This window comes from Neoarius graeffei, chromosome 3 (assembly GCF_027579695.1).
Source record: "Neoarius graeffei isolate fNeoGra1 chromosome 3, fNeoGra1.pri, whole genome shotgun sequence".
Classification (NCBI taxonomy): domain Eukaryota; kingdom Metazoa; phylum Chordata; class Actinopteri; order Siluriformes; family Ariidae; genus Neoarius; species Neoarius graeffei.
Window position 1 is genome coordinate 7,180,515 of NC_083571.1, and position 23,164 is coordinate 7,203,678.

Consider the following 23,164-nt stretch of genomic DNA (forward strand, 5'->3'; position numbering starts at 1 on the left):
CCAGTGCTCTGCAATAGCCTGTAATCTCATCCAGACTGTATTCCCATTCCACACCTGGTATTCCTGGAATACACTCCAGACCCAACGTGACCCTTGTGGGTCATTACACTCGTATATACAGAATACACACTCACTCAGACTGTATCCATCCTGCTCATACATCATTAATATTTGAAGCCTTTCCAGCGTACCTCCCAGAAATCATACATAATCAATGAAAACTATTTAGAAATTATTTATTTTTTTTAGCATAAGGAATAAACACAACCTGTGTCATTGGAAAATTACACATTTTTATTAACGATCTATTAACTAACATACATTTTTATCCATTTATTGCTACATTAAGTTGTAAAACGTCCAAGAAACAAGTTAAGCGCAAAGCGCTGACATTGCAAACTAAATAAACATTCACCATATCAACAATCACACATTTTTAGTCCGTGTATTTGGAGCGTCCGCTGTACACATCCCTCTGAACGAGCTGTTACTACAGAAACGATAACGTATTACAAAACGAGGGCATTAAGACAAACCCCATGATTTACAGCTGCACGCTTTCTGGCCGATCAGAACGAAGAATTCAACAAAGCTACGGTATAAAGTGGATTCATGTATATTTTATACTGTATGATATATATGAGGAGTATGAAATCACCACACCCAGGTGACGTACACTGGAATTTACGTTTAAGTAGGTGAATATTTGAACATTACTTTCTTCGCTGAAGGTGAAGTGAATATTGTCAAGGTTATTATTCACCGATATTCACTGATTCTGAGGCGGAGAATTGTTTTACTCTACACAAGTGATTTTTTTTTTAATCGTTTTAAAAGATTTTTCAAACTTCAAAAGCAGGATGTAAATGTAACTTCACGGCACAGACTTGCGTCACTTATCTACGCTGAGTCACATAAAATACTTTGCTCTGAAATCGATAAAATAAAATCACAACTCCACCTTACCTTTGAATAGTTTTAGACCAAACTTCGGAGCATCTTTAGTGCTTTTATTTTAGGAACAGCATTTTCTTTCATCATTCGTAATTCTTCCTCATTTACGGTGACGACGCGATTGGCCGCCATTTTGCTGAGTCACACGACGTGATTATCGAGAAATAGGCTGAGTGTCTCAACCGATCAGCACCCGCGATTTTCTATAATCACCTGAGCATTTATGCTAAATTTATTTATTCAAATTAACTACAAATTTGATTGTATTTTTTATTTTCTAATTTGTCACAGATGTGATTTTATTTTTCCTGTTTTGCCATTTTATTTGACGTTTATTTCTTTTATCAGACACTAAAAGGTGCTATGAAAAAAGTATTTTATCACTTTCTGTACACAAGTCACATACACTGTACACTTATACCCTGTCCACACTAGGGATTTTGTACCGCAACACCTGTCCACACTAGCAACTATACCGGTACTGTAGCGGTATAACTGTATCGGTACGAAACCCACAAATGTATGGGTTTCGTACCGGTACAGTATCGGTACCGTAGCGCTTCGCTGTAGTGCGGACAGATGAAGCGGTTCTGTATCGATACAAATATAATGCGCATGCGCAAAGTCACACACCTCAATCCATGTCTTCGCTGAATAAAATAGTGAAGAACGGAGATTCGTTTGTTTCTTTCTCAACTGCCTCGCGCGTTTTCTACGATTCAACTGAATAAATGACCACCAGAAATACAGACTGTACACTGACAACAAAAAGCACACACACGTTGTTTCATCCGTACGGAAGCCGAGAGAGGCCCTTCATATAATCCTTTTTTTTATTCACCTTATCCCGAGATAACGACATAATTAATTCAGGATCTCGAGAAAACAACACAACTAATTCGAGATCTCGAGAAAACAAAACCGTTATTTCGAGATCTCGAGTAAACAGCTGAGAAATGGTTCATTCAGGTGCGCCAAGAGACTTGTGATATGCTGACTTTGGGGCTATTTCTCATTCTGTAAAGACGCAACTTTGGTCATTAGAATGTCTGGAATAATCGATCACCTAATAAGGCAATATTTTGATCAGGGGTTGACACAGGGAGAGATTGCATTAAGTCTTTTAATAAGGGATAATTTCAAAATTAGCCCGCGGCACCTCCGCAGAAGACTGGCCCGGCTTTGTCTCTACCGACGGAGATACAGTGATCCAGCTGAGATCATGAAATAATTGTTTTGTTTTCTCGAGATCACGGAATAATTGTTTTGTTTTCTTGAGATCTCGAAATAACGGATGCCATATATTCTCGGAAGGAAGTTACTCGGTAACCACGGAAACATTCCGCTTAGAATGTAAACAAACCGGTGAAATGACCAGAGCAATTTGTGAAACATGCGATAATTCTTAAAAATTTAGATTAAAAAAAAAAAAAAAACACCACACACACACACACCAACCATCAAATACTTTCATTCCATATATTTTTTTAGTTTGTATTTTTTGTTGCTTTGTTTCCGTGTAGAGTTTTTATTTCGTCCTCGGTTGGTTCAGCAACCATACCTGTCAACCCTCCCGTTTTTCCCAGGAAATCCCTTATTTTGACTTATTTCCCACTGTCTTCCCGTTTTTTTATTTTCCCGAAAATATCCCGTATTTTGACATTATATAAAAGTCCCGTATTTTCACAATATAAAAAAGTCGGTAGGTCCAGAATTCATGACGCGCCTCTGACAGGAGTTTACAGCAGGAAGTTGGGCCATGAATTCACGTCCCCACCCTCTCAGGCATCAGTAATTACATAACTCCGTCCAGAGGCGAGGCTGAACAAGTGATTAGGTCCAGTGTTGCCAGATTGGGCGGTTTCCCGCCCAAGTTGGGCGGTTTCAAGTGCATTTTGGCGGGTTTTGAACATATTTTGGGCTGGAAAACATCAGCAGTATCTGGCAACACTGATTAGGTCCGAGGTGAAGATGGTGATGCTAATAGCTAAGAAAAACATTAGCCTCTCTTTCTTTGATGATTTCAACAAGTGCGTGGCTGGAATGTTCCCAGACTCTTCCAATTGCAAAGAAATTTTCCATGGGGAAAACGAAAGCCTCCCAAATAATCAAAGGTAAGCTACACATGTTTACATTAAGTATGTCCTGGCTAAGACCTCATAAATAGCCTAGTGTAAACTAATTGGTGTATTAACTGTTTTATCCACTCATTGTCTATTTTATTTTCTATCTGAAATTTACCCATTTTACATCACTCTTGGTTTAATATTTTATATTACTCTTTATTGCTCTATCTATCTATCTATCTATCTATCTATCTATCTATCTATCTATCTATCTATCTATCTGTGTTCCGAGGCCATGATTATGGTAAAACCATAATAAATTGCAATGGAATTGAATTTATTGACTGGTTATATAATGACCTTTCTTATTTTAACATAAGATACGTATTTTAGCCCTTAATTTGGGAAATAACTGGCACCACTGAAAGCAAGTAAAAATAAATGTATAGTTTATTCACAAATGTACTCTATAAACCATAAGCATATTGAGTTTGTGTCTTGGCTATCACCAACATGCACCAGAGTACAGGAAATCACAAATACTAGATAGAAAATTGCCCCCCATTCAACTACACACCCACTTTTGGTGAAGGGTATGACTTTCCGAAATTTTCCCTTATTTTGAGTTAAAAATCTGGGAAATATCCCTTTTTTTCAAACCTCAAAGTTGACAGGTATGTCAGCAACACGCTCCGCCATTTTGTTTTTCTCGACTCACGGTATATGAGCTGATATCCGAGTAGTAGAGTAGCCAATCAGAGTGCGTGACTGCTCATATCCAGTGAATGTGGATAGAATAATATAATATTCCCTTTCATGGTTACTAAAAGTGTAAATCTAGACAGGATGTAGATGGGCAAATTCCATTGAGAGGGTATGAATCAGTGAAGCATTACTCTAAAAAGTAGGTCAAACACACACACGAGCCCTACAGTGATGGAAATGGCATCTCAGGTCAAGGCTGGATTGTGACAGCTAAGGGGAAATGACAGGAGGAATAAACATCCTCTTTTCCACCTCTCCTTTTCCTCCCATACTGTTAACACATTCTCTTACACCATAAACAAAGCGTTCCCCATCCACATTTATTTTGTCTCCATCATAACTTCAGCACTTATTCTCGACTGGGTCATTTAAATGGGGGGGGAGGGGGGGGGTCACAGCAAAGAAAAACAGACAAGTGTAGAAATATTAAGAATCAAAACTAATTGCCTGTGGGCGGTTCGAGTGATGCACGCTGGACCCTCAGAAACACGATCAAGTGCGCTCAGGGCAACAAAATGTGAAGCGTACAGGCGAAAGAGCAGCTACAGCCTTTCATCTCTCCATCCAGCTCATTAGCCTTGAGGTCTCAGAGCTCCAGACACCACCGCATTCCAATTACTCTTTTTTTTTTGAACAAACAGTGAGTCGATATTGGAAAAACGTTCTACATTCTCTACAAATAAAACATTCGGAAAGAACCCGATTCTCCCACATCATGACTCAGAATAGGCACCAAACCATCTTCACCCCCAATCGCTCAAGATTATTTAACAGACGGTTTCTCGAGAGTGGACGACGTACCAACTCTGATCTTTTAGTCTTGGTTCTAGTTATATTTAGTTGCATCAATCCTCTTTAGAAGTTTTGCCCATGTTGCTCTGCTCAAACAATTTTGTCTGTGCTACAAATTTCTGCCAGATCCCAAGTCCACCATCCTGAAGCCTGCTCTGCTCTTGCTGTCCTCACAAGGTCAACAAACTCCAGCTATCTTCTCTCGCTCTTCAGCAGCTCCTCGGCCCATTTTTCTACAAGCTCCCACCTCAATTTGGATTTTGGGCCACAAGCCCCTGCTCTCCCATCTCAAGGTCCACAACATTTAAAAGACTGCCAAAGGCATAAAAGTTCCTGCTTTTACCATCCTGGGGTCTACAAACCCCTGCATCCTGTCAGGATCCGTCTGCTGACATCTTAAAGGGATCCTCCAGCGGATTTATTCTCAAACTCAAGTAAAATTACTCGCGGATTTCAAAAATCAAACTTTCATTTTCAGAGATCAAATAGTGTTCGATGGGCTTCCTGCAGTGGTGATGTAAGCGATGATGTCAGAGAGCTGTCACTTGGAGCAACTCAGCGGTTTGTATTCTCTGTTTACATCATAGTTTTACAAGTATTTTTACTGACTTTCAATTTTTAAAATGAGGATGCCTCATTGTGGAGCATATAAATGCCACAATGATGCTAAAAAGAAAGCACAAGCTGGAACTCTACTACATTTCCAAAAGAAAATGCAAAATGTGCTTGATCAGCTGGAACAGAGGGTCACTGACAGAAACTGGATCAGACACGAGACCTCGTGCTGCAAAATCATGCCGATTCAGTCAATTCGCAATCGGTGAGAATGTGATGGTTGTTCGTCTCTGTGTAGCCCTGTGATAGATTGGCGACCTGTCCAAGGTGAAGCCTGCCTCTCACCCAGGATTGGTTTCAGGTTCTAAAGCAACTCTGACGGATAAGCAGCATAGATAATGGATGGATGGATGGTTTACAATAAGAGACAGAAAAAGATGTTCTTCCTGCTACACGGTATTTAACCCTCTGGGGTCGAGAGCTTCTCCGGCGAAGCGCAACAGGTTTAGAATGAGTAGGTCATGCATTTAGATAAATATCTTCGAGTTCATCATACAAGCTTGATAAACATATTGACAAACTTTATACTTTACACTTTATGTGCCCACTGCCAAATAATATAGTTTTTAAATTACCTAAAACATAAAAATTGCCCACTTAGTCACACCGAAGTCGGAGCACTGAGCGCGCACTTATGCATTCATAAAAGACTGTTCCCATGGTAACGGCATGATCACTTTCACTCTTTTGGTTTCTCTTTCGTGGTGGGAACACCCACCGTAAACAGGATAAAATCTGTCAGACAAAGTTTAGACTATTTGGAGGTAAATCTTGTGAGATGGCATGCAGATTTTATGAGTTTTGGATGATTCAGGACAGCGATTCAATTAATGATTCATTTCATGATTCAGGACAGCAAATTCAATTCATTTAATGATTCAGGGCAGCAATTCAATCCATTTAATGATTCAGGACAGCAATTCAATCCATTTAATGATTCAGGACAGCAATTCAATCCATTTAATGATTCAGGACAGCAATTCAATTTCAGGACAGCGATTCATTTCATGATTCAGGACAGAGATTCAATTCAATCTTGAGAACTGCAACACTGATGATGAGCGGGGCCCTTTTTTTCTTTTTTTTTTTTAAACTGACTCGATCCAGCCAAAGATCAACTCAAGTAAGTATAAATACTTCTATTTCTGATGAGCAGATCGGTTGATATGTGTGCACTGTAGTGCAGACACAGGAAAAATGACTGAGCAAATGTTCCAGAGTTAAAAGTATTTTCTTCAAAAATAGTTAATTTTGCTCCATTTGGAGTTTAGAGTGTAAAATTTGGAGTTGGAGCAAAATTACAGAGTAAATGTCTAACAGAGTTTATTGTGGCTCTGAACTGAGTAAAATAGTCCAAGAGTTCATATTTCAAGACACACTGAATCGAGTCAAATACCAGATAAATGAAGGTGGTGTAAAAATCAGTTTTGGAACGGTGTTGGAATGTGTGAACAAACATGACCTTACCCATTGGGACTTGACCTGATGGGATTAAGAGTTGGCAGTGGGAGGGGTTTTCACTCTTCTCATTGAATGGAATGGAAATTTTTACCCTTCTCATTGAATACCCCTCCCACTGCCAACCCTTTATCCCAAAACAATAGGACATACATATTTTTGATGGCCAGTTAATTGTCTAAATCAGTGGAGCAGATTTAAGTTTTTGTGCTTGATCCATTCCTAAGACTGAACAGAAACACCTCACATGACCAAAACAGTTTGTCAGAATGGGTAAGGTCATGTTTTCCCCCCACACACTCCAACACAGTTCTAAAACTGCTTTTTACATCTTCATTTTTTTTTTTAAAGTACAATCATGACACACACTACAGAGATATTATTGTAGATGAACTTGTACTGAACACAAAAAAAAAGTCATATGACTTTGAAAATACTGCTTAGATTTGTTGAAATTGACAAAATCAGAGTCCGCCAAAATCATTAGAGTGCCGGAAAATGCCCTCAGACCCCAGAGGGTTAACCTCTTTTCTGTTCTGTAAGCAGTTTCTAAATGCAAATGCCTCAGATTTACATTTATTCATTTGGCAGATGCTTTCATCCAAGCTGAGCAGATGAAGTTTAAGGTCTTGGGTCCAGTAGCAGCTTGACATTAGGGTAATTTAAGCTAATACCCTTTTGAAGCCGCCACCACCAGTGTTTTAAAGCGTACCACAATAAAAGCAAAGGTGACCTTGATGAATCGTCACTCCCCGAGGGCTACACACATGGAAAGAAACCTTAACATCTGCAGAAACATGTTCGATAATGTAAAGGATGGTGAAAGGCAGACAAAAATCTTATTTGTGCGTTATCAGTTTACTAGCCTGGAGGACTCAAACTACTTTATCAAAATCTTCATGTCTTTTCAGAATTAGTTTTTTTCTGTGGCAGAAACCTTCTCGCTGGCCGTCTTTAAACGCTTCACTGGAAGAAAAGTTTTTGGGTCTTTTTTTTGTGAGGTTTTACAAAATGGTGTACCTGCCTGATGGAGCTGGATATCTTGGGAAAGACGAACGTCTGCACAGCTCATTGGAGCCTTTCAGGTATTTGTTCTCACTCTCTGTCAGAAATGCAGATTCCCCCCCTCGGGGCTTTGCGTGCCTCTTTAATGGGCAGATTCGTCAGAGTCGGTCCTGTCTCACTGCTCATTCAGGTTAATTGTGTTTCTTCACACATGCACTCGGTCCTTCTCAAAAGCTATAAGCCAATGTTTCAGAGGCATGCTGAGATTGTCAAGAGGAGAATAAAGTAGTGTCAGCGAGAAAATTTATGCACATCCTTTCCCAAAGCATTTCCAGTGGATTTTTTTTTTATGTAAAGCAGTTAAAAAAAAAAAAAGACTCACTGCCAAAATAAGCAAGATCCATACGAAAATTAAAATAAATAGTCTCATCTTATCTCATTATCTGTAGCCGCTTTATCCTGTTTTACAGGGTCGCAGGCAAGCTGGAGCCTATCCCAGCTGACTATGGGCGAAAGGCGGGGTACACCCTGGACAAGTCGCCAGGTCATCACAAGGCTGACACATAGACACAGACAACCATTCACACTCACATTCACACCTACGCTCAATTTAGAGTCACCAGTTAACCTAACCTGCATGTCTTTGGACTGTGGAGGAAACCGGAGCACCCGGAGGAAACCCACGCGGACAGCATGCAAACTCCACACAGAAAGGCCCTCGCCGGCCACGGGGCTCGAACCCTGGACCTTCTTGCTGTGAGGCGACAGCACTAACCACTACACCACCGTGCCGCCCAAAATAAATGGTCAATACCCTTTATATTTTCAGCAAGGATGTGAGAAAGGTGGCGAGTTTTATTCCATACAAGTCAATCTTTTACCTAAAGAAGTTACTGGCACCAGTGCGTATCGTTATCTTGTTAATATCATGCAGTGTGTTTAAAATGGAAAGCTTAAAGTAGATGGATGCTTGCAATCATTTTCCCAGCAGAAACATGGGAAATATCTGTCTTGTTTGGGGTAAAGGTCAAGCAAGTCAAACACAATATTAAAAAAAAAAGTCCTCAGCCTGGTTCACTGCCAAGAAGGAAGAGGAAGGAGCGAGTGGTACATCTGCTGTACATCTATTTGGGCGAGTTAGCTAGCTAGCTAGCTTCTTTTTGTTTGGCGAATGAACACATGACACAGCTGAGTATTCACCTGTTGAGGATACAACACGCAGCTTGTAACGATCTCTGGGTTTAAGTGTCTGTTAGACCCCATTCCAGTTTGTTGACTCATGTCCAAGGTCGTCATATTTTGTGGAAATTGTGTCCATCCAGTCGTCTCTCTTCACCACACCATTTCACACATTTTGTTGTGCCTTGGCTTTCAGAAATCTTTAATTTCTGAGGTTTGTTCCTCACCTAAGGGAACATCCAAGAACTAAAACACCACAACATTGGTCCTAATTTTATTTTAGACATCGATCCTGCCTCAGAGGATGGCTTTTCACGAGTGTTTAGAAAGATCCAGTTTACTGCTGACCAGAGATTTTCTAGGAATAGCAGCATCATTTCCTGCACTTATGAATAAAGAAAATTATCTACCTCATCACCACCACCATGGTTGTGCTTTGTGGTATGATCTCTCAGGGCCTAAAACAGAAAAGACAGACAGGGGCCTCAAAGGTCAAGGAAAGCTTGCGCACACAGAGGGACAAGTCAGCCGTGCCATCACCCTCGAGGAAATGCGTGGAGTCAGGTAGAAAAATGTAATTTGCTCTGAATGTTGACTCCTCGAACCTTTGGGGTGCTGGACATATTGTACACCATCTGGTGCCCGTCTTCATTCACTGCACAGTACTGAGAGACCAGAGCAGGGACGGCCAACTATTACTCACCATGGCGCATCCACCTGCCTTTATTCAGAACTCAAAGCATCAGTCCACAATTCACTCGCCTTCTGAGGACTTAAACTTCAAACAATAAACCTATGCATGATCTTTATTTCAATTATGACTTCCTCCCCATGGTACACGTCACGCCGTAGCTCACTCCAGTCCAGAAGGAATGATCTAAAAGTGGGCCACCTTCCTTGCGCAATAAATGTTGCCAGCTATATACACCCTAGGAATACCAACCTATTTGCCAGAAAGAATCCAAAATGGCAATGAATTGATCAAGAAGAAGCAATTTTTGTTGAACTGCTCATTAAGGTTTAATTAGTCCATATCTTCATTATTAACTGCAATTATGCAAATTTGGGTAGAAGCTATATGCACCTCAGACAGACCTACCTTCCTGCCAAAAAGAAGAAAAAAAAAATCGGTAAAGAACCAAGAGAGAAGAAGCAATTTTCGCGAAATGTGGACAACACCAGACAACACATAATGGCATAAACTCATCACCTGTCAGCCGGATGAGATAACGTCTGGAACATGTATGGAATTGTGGAAAACAAACAAAAAAGGGTTAAAAAAAAAAAGTTTGATATTTTAGATTCTTCAGCATATCCAGCGTTTCCTTTGAAGACACTTTGCACACTATTGGCATCATTATAATATATATAATCAGGGTGGGATTATTTTCTATTATTCCATGATTATTTGTGAATTTATCCATTATATATTCATTTTAATGCTATGTTTGTAAGTCTTTGTTCATACACCTAGTCCTTGTGCCTTGATGTTTTGTCCTTGCTTATGTTTCTCTCCTACATTAGCCTTAATATATATGGCCTACAGGGCGTCCTCTTGCATGCACGCATCAGTATAAAAGCGTTTTGTTTAGACCAGGGCTTTTCAAAGTGTGGGGTGCGCCTCCTCTAGGGGGCACAACGTGAGGAAAAATAAACCAGAATAAGTTACTATTGCGGACATTTAGCGAACTTCAACTAGCCTTTACCAGAGACAAAACGGATCGATTTTTAGTACCTAAAGCTACAGTGAGTGAGGAGACAGAGTCTAGGCCAAGCAAAAAAAGAAGGAAGCATGACCACGATTATTTAAAGTTTGGATTTTCATGGACTGGATCTGAAGATGCTCCACTGCTACAGTGTGTTGTCTGCCAAGAGGTGCTAGCTAACGATGCTATGAGATGTTTAAAATGTGTAAAACAAGATGTTTTTTTTTTTAAAAAGCACAGATGTTTAAAATGTGTAAAAAAAAAAAAAGATGTTTTTAAAAAGCACAGATGTTTAAAATGTGTAAAAAAAAAGGTTTTAAAAAAGCACAGATGTTTAAAATGTGTAAAAAAAAGAGGTTTTAAAAAGCACAGATGTTTAAAATGTGTAAAAAAGAGGTTTTAAAAAAGCACAGATGTTTAAAATGTGTAAAAAAAATGATGTTTTTAAAAAGCACAGATGTTTAAAATGTGTAAAAAAAAAGAGGTTTTAAAAAGCACAGATGTTTAAAATGTGTAAAAAAAATAGGTTTTAAAAAAGCACAGATGTTTAAAATGTGTAAAAAGAGGTTTTAAAAAGCACAGATGTTTAAAATGTGTAAAAAAGGTTTTAAAAAGCACAGATGCTTAAAATGTGTAAAAAAAGAGGTTTTAAAAAGCAGATGTTTAAAATGTGTAAAAAAAGGTTTTAAAAAGCACAGATGTTTAAAATGTGTAAAAAAAAGAGGTTTTAAAAAGCACAGATGTTTAAAATGTGTAAAAAAAAGAGGTTTTAAAAAGCACAGATGTTTAAAATGTGTAAAAAAAGAGGTTTTAAAAAGCACAGATGTTTAAAATGTGTAAAAAAAAGGTTTTAAAAAGCACAGATGCTTAAAATGTGTAAAAAAAAAAGAGGTTTTAAAAAAGCACAGATGTTTAAAATGTGTAAAAAAAGGTTTTAAAAAGCACAGATGTTTAAAATTTGTAAAAAGATATTTTAAAAAAGCACAGATGTTTAAAATGTGTAAAAAAGATATTTTAAAAAAGCACAGATGTTTAAAATGTGTAAAAAAAGGTTTTAAAAAAGCGCAGATGTTTAAAATGTGTAAAAAAGATGTTTTAAAAAGCGCAATGTTTAAAATGTGTAAAAAAGATGTTTTAAAAAAGTGCAGATGTTTAAAATGTGTAAAAAAGATGTTTTAAAAAGCACAGATGTTTAAAATGTGTAAAAAAGATGTTTTAAAAAAGCACAGATGTTTAAAATGTGTAAAAAAAAAGATGTTTTAAAAAAGCACAGATGCTTAAAATGTGTAAAAAAAAGATGTTTTAAAAAAGCACAGATGTTTAAAATGTGTAAAAAACAGGTTTTAAAAAAGCTCATATGTTTAAAATGTGTAAAAGAAAAAAATACAAATGTGTACAACAACCATTATTTTTTTAAATACGAATGGAACATTTAAGTATAACAACAACAAAAATTGTAAGGGGGGGCGGTGTTGTTTATTTGCTCTCGGGGGGGGGGGGGGGGGGGGGGGGACTCTCTCACACTTTGAAAACCCCTGGTTGAGACTATAGAACTTCTAGGATGTCTTCATGTGTGCAATAAACCATGTGTTTTCTTCTAACCTGGCTCTCGGTCTCCTGCTTCTTCAGTCATCTTACTTCTGATGAAACTGCAGGATTCTGATGGTCATCCAGAAAGATTTACAACAATTTTGGCAGCTCTGGTGGGACAGTGATGTACTCCGTCCATATGCTGTGGTGACCCAGATGATGGACATCGCCACCACCAGTTATATGATCTGATCCAGTGAGCCTGTTCCTGTGGTCTTGACAAACATGCCAAACCAAAATCAAAATATTAACTGCATGATTGAGATTTTAAAGAGAGTCTATTAGTTGGGATTAATTATGAACTGGAGTGATGTAGCTGAGGTTGAGGAACTGTCAGAGCCACACACCATGGTGACACTGCTGACATTTTCAGATTGAGGTTTAAATCCCCATACTGAGCAGACACAGATACCCCTACTCTACACTAGTGTTGCGGGACTCGAGTCCGATCTCAAGACCATGTTTTGAAGATCTCGATCTTGTCTCGGAATCGACCACATTTTTTCTCGGTCTCAGACATGGAGGACTCAGGATTTTATTTCAAGATCGGCCAAGACCACAACTGTGGGGATTTCACGAAATTACCTGTGCATGATCTGATTTATTTGTCAACACCATTACTATGATTGGATGTAAAACTTCCTGCTTCAAATGCGACCAATAACATGACTCAGTGCTAATTTGAAAATTTTCTTCCTTTTAACGGCCGTCACCCCTCCCCCACCCCCTTCACACACACTGGACTTGACTCGGCCTCAACCCGTCATAGTCTTGGTCTTGACTCGGCCTCAACCCCTCGGAGTCTTGGTCTTGACTCGGCCTCAACCATGTGTTCGTCATCCCTGCTCTACACACACCCACCAAACTGCCAACTCCAAGGACAAACCTTGGACTCCAGAAAGTTATCGTCTGTCAGTGAGCTGGCATGTCAGCAGGATCACTAATGAGCCCTCATACCCAGACTTCACCCATGGCAACTCTTCTTTATCCCTCTCAGAATAATGCATACAAAATCCACTAAAAGCAGAAGCAGCAGGTCGCTGAACAACCCGTTTCCCCCAACCATGCAACATTCAGTCTCTTTCTGCAGACAAGAGCAAAAAAAAAAAAAAAGTGAGGTGAGTCACCTGTAAGATCCCTGAACAGACCTGCTGATGAACAAATGATTCATATTCATAAAGCGAGTTTAATTAGCCTGGCCAGCTCACGTTTTAATTTATTCTCCTGGTGCTCTATGTAGCTAATGAATTACAGATTAGAAATTTTTTACAGATCTGATTTAATGAGATTGTTCATTAAACACAGGGGAAAAACTGCAAGAGACACCAAATTATAGTTTCTGGTCGTTCAAAAATGATACCATCAAATCAAATCACAGGAAAATCACAAAACAGATTATCCCAAAGTAAATTCAGTAATTTCGGCATTTGTTCACTGATTTGCAGTTAAATGGCCTGCTTTAGTTCCACTCTACGGGAACAAAACCAACACGTTCAACATTTCAACCTCCAGCTCAGATTTCAGATATCCGAAGAACAGCTGCTCGTTCAGATCTCAGTGTTTGTTTTTAACGTTTGTTAGCAAAACCAATTATCGCAATACATATTGCATGTCATAAAAATGCAATATTACTAATTATTATTATACATCCAGGACACTTTTTCGCTGGAATAAAAATGTGTTCTATTCCCTTCTAGCAGGTTTCATTCATTTGGTTTGATAGCATGCAATATTGTTAGCATATCGCTTATCCTGTGTGTATTATATCACTCTATCCAATGGAGAATGAGTGTTGAATATGGTTTACGATATTGCATGGTTGTCGAGACAACATGACGTCACATGTCGTAGCTGATGCGAATATCCAATGAGAAAGTTTTCTGTTGCACAGAAGCCTTTGTTCGTCTGCCAGGACAGGGAAAAGATGAGGTGAATCTAGTGCTACTGCTAGAATTAGCTATGCTATAATTAAACACTAAAGAAAAAAAATAAATAAAATGAAAATTGAAACTAAAGACGTGCTGAACACCTGATAGGCTACCGAAACTTTTAGATATTCTTCACGTGCATTTACAAGAGAAAAACATACCAATGGACATTGAAAAACTGGAAGAGAGACATGTTGGAGATGTAAAACTTCCAAGCTAGCTAGCGAGTGAGCGGCTGTGACAATTTGTAAACAAACATGGCTGCCAGGTTTGCTTTGTTAAATACGGAAGATTTTGAGAGAATTTTGCCTGCCAGGGAGCTCCAGTGTGTGTTGCTGTTGATTTTTTAAAAAAGTAACTAAGTAAATTACATGGGGAAAAAAATAATAAAATAAATAAATAATAATAAAAATAGGCTTGACTGCGCAAGCACTGGCCTTCGCTAACACTACACTGACTAGAAGGTAACTGGACTGCCACGCTAACAGCACCGAGTCGCGGGTAAGCGAACGCTGGCCTTCGAGAATGCCGACATGAAGAGTATGTATAATAATAATAATAATAATAATAATCAGCTTTTTTTTCATGGTCTATCAGATATATTCCATTCAGTGACTCGTTTTCGACTTGTTCAATTATCATGCTAGCTGAATGGAATACATCTGATATACCACCAAAAAAAAAAAAACAACGGGCAGCCAATATTATTTAAATGCGCACCACAACATTGTCGAATTCTTGAATCTAATTAAAAAACCTCGATATGGTGAATTTTTCTGTACAGAGACGTTTGTTGAATTAAAAGTTATGGAAGGAGTTTCCAGTATCAGCCAGATGGAAATTAAAATTTTTCAAACAACCACTGGAAAGACTCGGACACTTTGGTAAGCTGCAGGTTTTGTTTTATTAACTTCAAGATGGTGGGGGAGAAGAGAAAAAAAATGCCGGTGAAGGAACAGCCATTTATAGCTGCTATAACGTAGGCAAGAACCGGAACTAACTTGTTTCACAAACATCTATAAATACAACTAAAAGGATAAAATGTATGACGTGCTGTTCGTAAGTTGTTAAGCTGCCGTAGTACAAGAAGAATAAAACACTTGAGGATACACCGTTACAGGAAAATGACCAACTTGGCGTTCATCACACCTCTGCGATGATCTTGTAAATGTTTTTCCTGACAGTTAATGAGCCGTGTGCATGAAGTTTGCAGTCTGGTAACACGCTCGTACAGCTGAAACAGGGAAGACAGCGCTGTCACTGCGTTCTCGCAGGAAACGAGACGTGCCGTATTGTTTGCTCATATTCTGCGTTCAGGCCTCATTGCTCAGGAAATGAAATCGCAGCTCCGGTGACAGCATGCAGAGCAGAGTTTCAGCTCAAACTCCCAAAATAACCATGCACACGGCTGAAAAGTGTCTCTGCCCCGCCTCATGTCGCCCTTTCGCTCTGTAAATTTAGATACAAAACACCATGATGAGCTAATACGGTATCGGATACCCACAAGTGAAAAAGAAAAAGAACATAAGGAGGCAGCTGACGCATGGGTGGATATCCCCAGACATGTCTCTCACACACACACACCAGAAGGCCTGCAATATGCTGACTCACAAACTCCGTATCACAGATCAAACATCACCTCCAGATCATTCTGTGTTTGCTCACGGCCAACAAGAGGCCAAAAGCCCGTTGCATTTTAATATGTGAGCAATAATCAAACACAACTCTGTGCATGCGTGTGTTACAGTGACTCAAATGGTAAAGAAAGCAGCTAAATACTTTGATATTACAAACCTGTTTCGAGACACAACTGCACAAGACGACACTTCGAAATCTTTCCCCCCCCCCCTTAGCTTTATATCACTTTGTATGATGCATCAAAGCATGTTTTTAATATCTCACACACCCAAATTAATTCCTCCGACAGTTATTTTTGTCTTTGAAATCAAAAAATCTGTGTATTGAAGCAGAGTGAATTCTGTCATGCTGTCTGGGGGGGATAAAGTGCGCTTCACGAGCTGCAGGTTGCGCATCACTACCTGATCACAGTTAGCTAGCTTAAAGTCAGCGCAAAGATGGCGATGAGGAGTTGAACAGGGAGGAAAAACCTCCTGGGTGATGCTGGACACATCATGTGTGTGTGTGTGTGTGTGTGTGTGTGTGTGTGTGTGTGTGTGTGTGTGTGTGTGTGAGTGAGATTAAGCTGTAAGAAGTTTTCTTCACGTAATCCGGATTTTAAGAATTGATCGAGTAAGAGGATGGATATTTTGAGCATTTTTTACTTTCATGGTTAAGAGTCCAGCTTAAAAAAAAACAGCAATCAAGCTGGAAATGTAATTTGTAGCCTGTGTACAGCTGGTAACAGATGTGTGGTTTTGATGCATTCTTTGCTACACAAATTTAAATAAATAAATAAATAAATAAAAATAGCCATGACGTAAAAGTTTCAGCTTCAAGTATGGAAAAGATGATTAGTCGACTACTAAACTTTCATAGTCACGCAGTCCCTGGGGTATTAACCAGCTTTCAAGCACAAAGTAAAAACCTCGTCACTCGTACCTTCCTGTAGACGATCATGTTGGGCGAGTCCTCCTCGGGATCGGCTGTCCCCATCGCCCCCTGTTCCTGCGAGGCCTGGGCCATGCTCTCTGTGTTTTCCCCCTCCACGACGGTGTGACTGCAGATCAGGGCCTGAAAACGGAGAAGAGATCAAACCATGTGGACTAGATCCTGGACAGCTTTCCAACAAGAAGCGCTTTGAAGCCGACAAATTACCGATCTGCAGCCGTTTGATCGCTATGAATGCCAACAGATTAACATTTCATAAGCTCAATACAATATGGCGGAGGGGGAGCAGAGCATTATGGGTTTATACCCACAAAAGCACTGAACATCTGTTATGTTTGGACAATGAGAGAGGAAATAAAATAAATAAGTCAGAAAGTGTATAAACAGTCAAGTCAGGTTATTTGTATAGCGCTTTTAATAACATTGTCACAAAGCAGCTTTTGAGAAAAATAAAGATTTTGTCACGTAGTGGCAGGGGAAGAAAACAGGGCAAAGCCCCAATTGATTTGGCATAGGTTTTACACTGGATAGCCTTCTTGACGCAGCCTTCCCTAATCTATCCAGGCTTGGGACTGGCACCAAGTACGCACTGGCTTGTGCAACCCCAGTAACTGGGTATTTTACCTAATCTGCACGTCTTTGAACCAGAGCACCTGGAGGACACCCACACAGACAGGTTCCCGTCAACCACGGGGTTCAAACCCAGAACCTTCTTGCTGTGAGCTACATCACCGTGCCACCCACATGCTCCTATTTTAAGCATGAACTAATTTTATCCCTGATGAGCAAGCCTGTGGCGATGGTAGTGAGGAAACCCCCCCTCAAGAAACCTTGAGAGGAACCCGACTCTAAAGGGAACCCATCCTCATCTGGGTGACAATGGATAGCGCAATTATACAGTTGTGTTCAAAATAACAGCAGTCCAACATGACTAACCAGATCAAATCACTGTTTTTGGTAGAAATTATATTACTACATGGCAAATAATTTACCAGTAGGTGTAGTAGAGTCATAGAAAACCAACAGACCCAACATTCAGGATATGCATGCTCCTGAGTCTGTGTAATTGAATAATTAAGTGAAAGGGGCGTGTTCAAAATAATAGCAGTGTGGAGTTTAATTAGTGAGGTCATTCATTCTGTGAAAAAGCAGGTGTCAGTCAGGTGGTCCTAATTTAAGGATGAAGCCAGCACATGTTGTACATCCATTTCTCTCTGAAAACCTGAGAAAAATGGGTCGTTCCAGACATTGTTCAGAAGAACAGCGTGCTTTGATTAAAATGTTGATTGGAGAGGGGAAAACGTACAAAGAAGCGCAGAAAAGGATAGGCTGCTCGGCTAAAATGATCTCCAGTGCTTTAAAATGGACAGCAAAACCAGAGAGACGTGGAAGAAAACGGAAGACTACCATTAGAATGGATCGAAGAATAGCCAGAATGGCAAAGACTCAGCCAGTGATCAGCTCCAGGGTGATCAAAGACGGTCTGAAGTTACCTGTGAGTACTGTGACAATTAGAAGACGCCTGTGTGAAGCTACTCTATCAGCAAGAAGCTCCCACAAAGTCCCACTGTTTAAAAAAAAAAAAAGACGTGCTGAAGAGGATACAATTTGCCAAAGGACACATCGACTGGCCAAAAGAGAAATGGAGAAACATTTTGTAGTCCAAGGGCCGCAGACAGTTTTTCAGACGACCCCCAAACACTGAATTCAAACCACAGTACACTCTGAAGACAGTGAAGCATGGTGGTGAAAGCATCAGGATATGGGGATGTTTCTCTTACTATGATGTCGGGCCTATTTATCGCATACCAGGGATCATGGATCAGTTTGCATATATCAAAATACTTGAAGAGGTCATGTTGCCTTATGCCGAAGAGGAAATGCCCTTGAAATGGGTGTTTCAACAAGACAACGACCCCAAACACACCAGTAAGCGAGCAGCATCAGGGTTCAAGACCAACAAAATGAAAGTTATGGAGTGGCCAGCCCAATCCCCGGACCTTAATCCGATAGAAAACTTGTGGGGTGACATCAAAAATGCTGTTTCTGAGGCAAAACCAAGAAATGCAGAGGAATTGTGGAATGTTGTCAAATCCTCCTGGGCTGGAATACCTGTTCACAGGTGCCAGAAGTTGGTCGACTCCATGCAACACAGACGTGAAGCAGTTCTCAGAAACCATGGTTATACAACTAAATACTCGTTTAGTGATTCACAGGAATGCTAAATCCTAAAGATTTTTTTCAGATTATACAGTAAATATTTGAGTTTGTAATGAAAAATGCAGACACTGCCATTCTTCTGAACAGCCCAAAATTAATGTTTCTTCATTTTCTGTAAAATAATTAAAATATTGATACACTTTTCTTCATGTTTTGATGTAGTATATAATGTGCAGTGTTCCCAATGCATGGAAATAAAAACTATAAGGATTTTGAGCTTTACTCACATTTTTAAACACACTGCTATTATTTTGAACACGACTGTAAATAACTCGCTTCTATAACTGTGTAACCAGAAAAGTCATTCTAGTTAACATTTTATTGACGTTACCAACTGTTTACTGATGGAGACTTGAGTGTAAACTGTTCATAACTGCAATCCTAAAGTTATTGTCGCAAAACAGTGTCCAGCATCGTCTTCTAAGTGCGTCTTGCGACTGTCCATATGGAGGGGCTGTCCTTTACAGGAGTGACATGATGAGACTTGAGCTAGAAGTAGGGCGTCAGGATGGATCAGGGAGGTCTGATGCGAACAGCATGGACGCCAGTTTTGCTCTCCAAGTGTCCAGCCATCTCTCAGACAGAGATGTTTTTGGTGCACATTTCAGATTTTGGTGTTTCACACATCAGTAGCAGAAGCAGGAATAACATGCAGCAATCCGTTAACAGCAATTATGAAAGCAGAGTCTTCCATTGGTCGCTTATTTTACAGCAAAAGAAATAATTCAGACTTGGGGTCAAAATTCTTACAACGATCGCACATCTCTGTAGAATTTCAGGAATCCTTGGTGTACTTTTAATTGCATCCTGTCACAGCGATGTGTTGCATGAAATCAAGGAATAAACGCTTCAGGACAAGATTTAACATCTGGGTGGAAAAAGTAAAGGTGATGACAGACAGAGCAAATTTTTGGGCAGTGTTGCCAGCCATTGACACTTTCCCATTGAGATCGGACAACATTTCTATCTGAACGATTTTGATCGTTTCGGGCGACTCATCCAATCAGAGTGCTAGCAGCAAATCATATGACCACCTGAGAGCTTCTGAAATTTTCAACAAAAAGATGGTGGTGTCTCTCTCCAGCAGTGGACCGAAGAAAAAGACACACAACTGGTATATTTTAAAGGAGAACTGAAGGCAAAGGGTTTTTTTAATCATCAAAATTCTCTCATTTTATTAAATATCGGAATGCATTTTTGATCGCCATGTTGTCGCTGCTATAGCAAGTTATGAGTGTTTGAAATATGCTCTGTAATACATCAGTCCATATGTCAAAGCAATGGCCATAAACGAGATTCGTTGAGACCTATGCGAGACATCGTAGGACGGAAGTAAAACGTACAGCGGAAATCAGTGACCATCTAACCAACATTGTCAAAAGGCGCGCACGCCCTCTTTCGAATGCTGATGTAATCAAGCTGGAAGTTTCATTTGTTTTGATAGCAATCAGGAAAGTTTGAAAAAAGTAGGCAGTAATCATCATTTAAACTCGTTTTCGTGCAATATTTCGTTTGGAAAACAGTTTTCAAAATGGCGGCACTGACACCTGGCTGACATTTCACGTTTCGAAGTCTCGCACAAGTCTCGTGAAGATCGCACGGATAAGCGATGCCTGCCGTGGACCAAACGAACTAAATTCAACATGGCTATAAACCGAATAGGCTGATAAGTATAATATTTAGTTGCCAATACGAGTCACAATATAAGGTTACTAAAACCGAAAACGTCACTGAATAACACGTTAAGAAATAAAGCAAGTTTAAAAATGACTTCAGTTCTCCTTTAATGTCAGTAAGTTAAAGTGGTGAATTTACCTCATCAAACTAACAGACAAATTTTTATGCTCAGGTTGGAATTAAGATATTGATTTTTTTTTCCAGCTAAGTGTAAATTGCCGTGAGCTAACCACCGCTCCATAGAGATTGAATGGGATTTAGCTAAATAGCGGTGGTTTGTGCTAACATAGTTAGCTGAAAGTTATTGCTAGCTATGTAAGGATAAAGTTAGCTTTCTTGCACCAAGTTAAAAGTGATGGGCAGCTCATGTTTTTTTTCTTGTGTGTGTGTGTGTGTGTGTGTGTGGGTTGTAATAAAGATTGCCCAACTCGTCGTCTGATCTAAAAGTGACAGCTGCAAATGTTTCAGTGTCCATCTTTGCCATGTCTGTCTCCCTGGCAATAGATTTGCTCTCATCTGATTGGTTCTTGCCCCCAAGTTTCACCCAGTTGCCCAAAAAGTTGCCCCATGTAGCACCACCTTAACTCTGGATTGTCACACCACTTCATCATTGATTATTTTACTATAAAAGCATGACATGGAAGGTTTAAAAATCAAGTAAGGCTTTGCTAGCAGCCAGCAGGATGTGTTTAAGTCGGACTGAGATTTGATCTCATAACCTCAGTATCACTTCCAGAATAGTGATTTATAGATTTGAAGTCTGGGTTATAACGGGTCCAAAACCCATCCTAGCGCTCAGTCAGCTTCACTGCAATGCATCAAAACAGGGAACGGTGATGTGTCATGCTCTGACACGCGAGACAGAACAGGCAGTGAGAGAAATGGTGCAGGATGCTGAAGATGACAGAGGGTAAGGACAAACCTTGCCAGCCAGTTTTAAAGCAGAAGATGGAATCTGTTCTAAAAGCAAAGCAAAAAAAAAAAAAATCAGTAGGTCAATCAGATGGAGAAAATACGACATGTTAATGTAACAAACTCGTAGCACATTTCGACTGCACTGTCCACAATGAGACTTGTTTTATCTGGGAAGAAAATTATCTGGAAACCAACAGCAGACAGTTTTCCTGCTCATACTGCAGGGTTTCCTCGAGAGGCTGCCAATCAATACAGCAGGGGCTCAGACGCTGCTCTGGTCACCGTTGACTCCCCCTTCTGAGTACCAGCGTGTCTGTGTTTGCAGTTTGGCTATGATTAAGACTTCATATGGGGCAGGAAGTCAGAAATCATTTGAACCCGAGCTTTAGAACACACTTTTATTTATTTATTACACACACACACACACACACACACACGATTCCAAAAAAGTTGGGACAAAGTACAAATTGTAAATAAAAACGGAATGCAATAATTTACAAATCTCAAAAACTGATATTGTATTCACAATAGAACATAGACAACATATCAAATGTCAAAAGTGAGGCATTTTGAAATTTCATGCCAAACATTGGCTCATTTGAAATTTCATGACAGCAACACATCTCAAAAAAGTTGGGACAGGGGCAATAAGAGGCTGGAAAAGTTAAAGGTCCAAAAAAGGAACAGCTGGAGGACCAAATTGCAACTCATTAGGTCAATTGGCAATAGGTCATTAACATGACTGGGTATAAAAAGAGCATCTTGGAGTGGCAGCGGCTCTCAGAAGTAAAGATGGGAAGAGGATCACCAATCCCCCTAATTCTGCGCCGACAAATAGTGGAGCAATATCAGAAAGGAGTTCAACAGTGTAAAATTGCAAAGAGTTTGAACATATCATCATCTACAGTGCATAATATCATCAAAAGATTCAGAGAATCTGGAAGAATCTCTGTGCGTAAGGGTCAAGGCCGGAAAACCATACTGGGTGCCCGTGATCTTCGGGCCCTTAGACGGCACTGCATCACATACAGGCATGCTTCTGGATTGGAAATCACAAAATGGGCTCAGGAATATTTCCAGAGAACATTATCTGTGAACACAATTCACCGTGCCATCCGCCGTTGCCAGCTAAAACTCTATAGTTCAAAGAAGAAGCCGTATCTAAACATGATCCAGAAGCGCAGACGTCTTCTCTGGGCCAAGGCTCATTTAAAATGGACTGTGGCAAAGTGGAAAACTGTTCTGTGGTCAGACGAATCAAAATTTGAAGTTCTTTATGGAAATCAGGGACGCCGTGTCATTCGGACTAAAGAGGAGAAGGACGACCCGAGTTGTTATCAGCGCTCAGTTCAGAAGCCTGCATCTCTGATGGTATGGGGTTGCATTAGTGCGTGTGGCATGGGCAGCTTACACATCTGGAAAGACACCATCAATGCTGAAAGGTATATCCAGGTTCTAGAGCAACATATGCTCCCATCCAGACGACGTCTCTTTCAGGGAAGACCTTGCATTTTCCAACATGACAATGCCAAACCACATACTGCATCAATTACAGCTTCATGGCTGCGTAGAAGAAGGGTCCGGGTACTGAACTGGCCAGCCTGCAGCATCATAAAATGGAAGATACGACAAAAAAGACCTAAGACAGTTGAGCAACTAGAATCCTACATTAGACAAGAATGGGTTAACATTCCTATCCCTAAACTTGAGCAACTTGTCTCCTCAG

At 39.9% G+C, this 23,164-nt stretch overlaps 1 protein-coding gene across 5 annotated transcripts in view; it reads right to left on the bottom strand.

The window, feature by feature from the left end:
- The window catches only part of rgs6 (regulator of G protein signaling 6), a 239,399-nt gene extending 222,698 nt beyond the window's left edge, over positions 1 to 16,701 (bottom strand). For all 5 annotated transcript variants that reach the window (XM_060915784.1, XM_060915782.1, XM_060915781.1 and 2 more), the window contains exon 1: positions 16,618 to 16,701. In XM_060915784.1, the coding sequence (XP_060771767.1) occupies positions 16,618 to 16,701 (84 nt within the window). The remainder of the gene's footprint in view (positions 1 to 16,617) is intronic.
- Between the last annotated feature and the right edge of the window lie 6,463 nt (positions 16,702 to 23,164).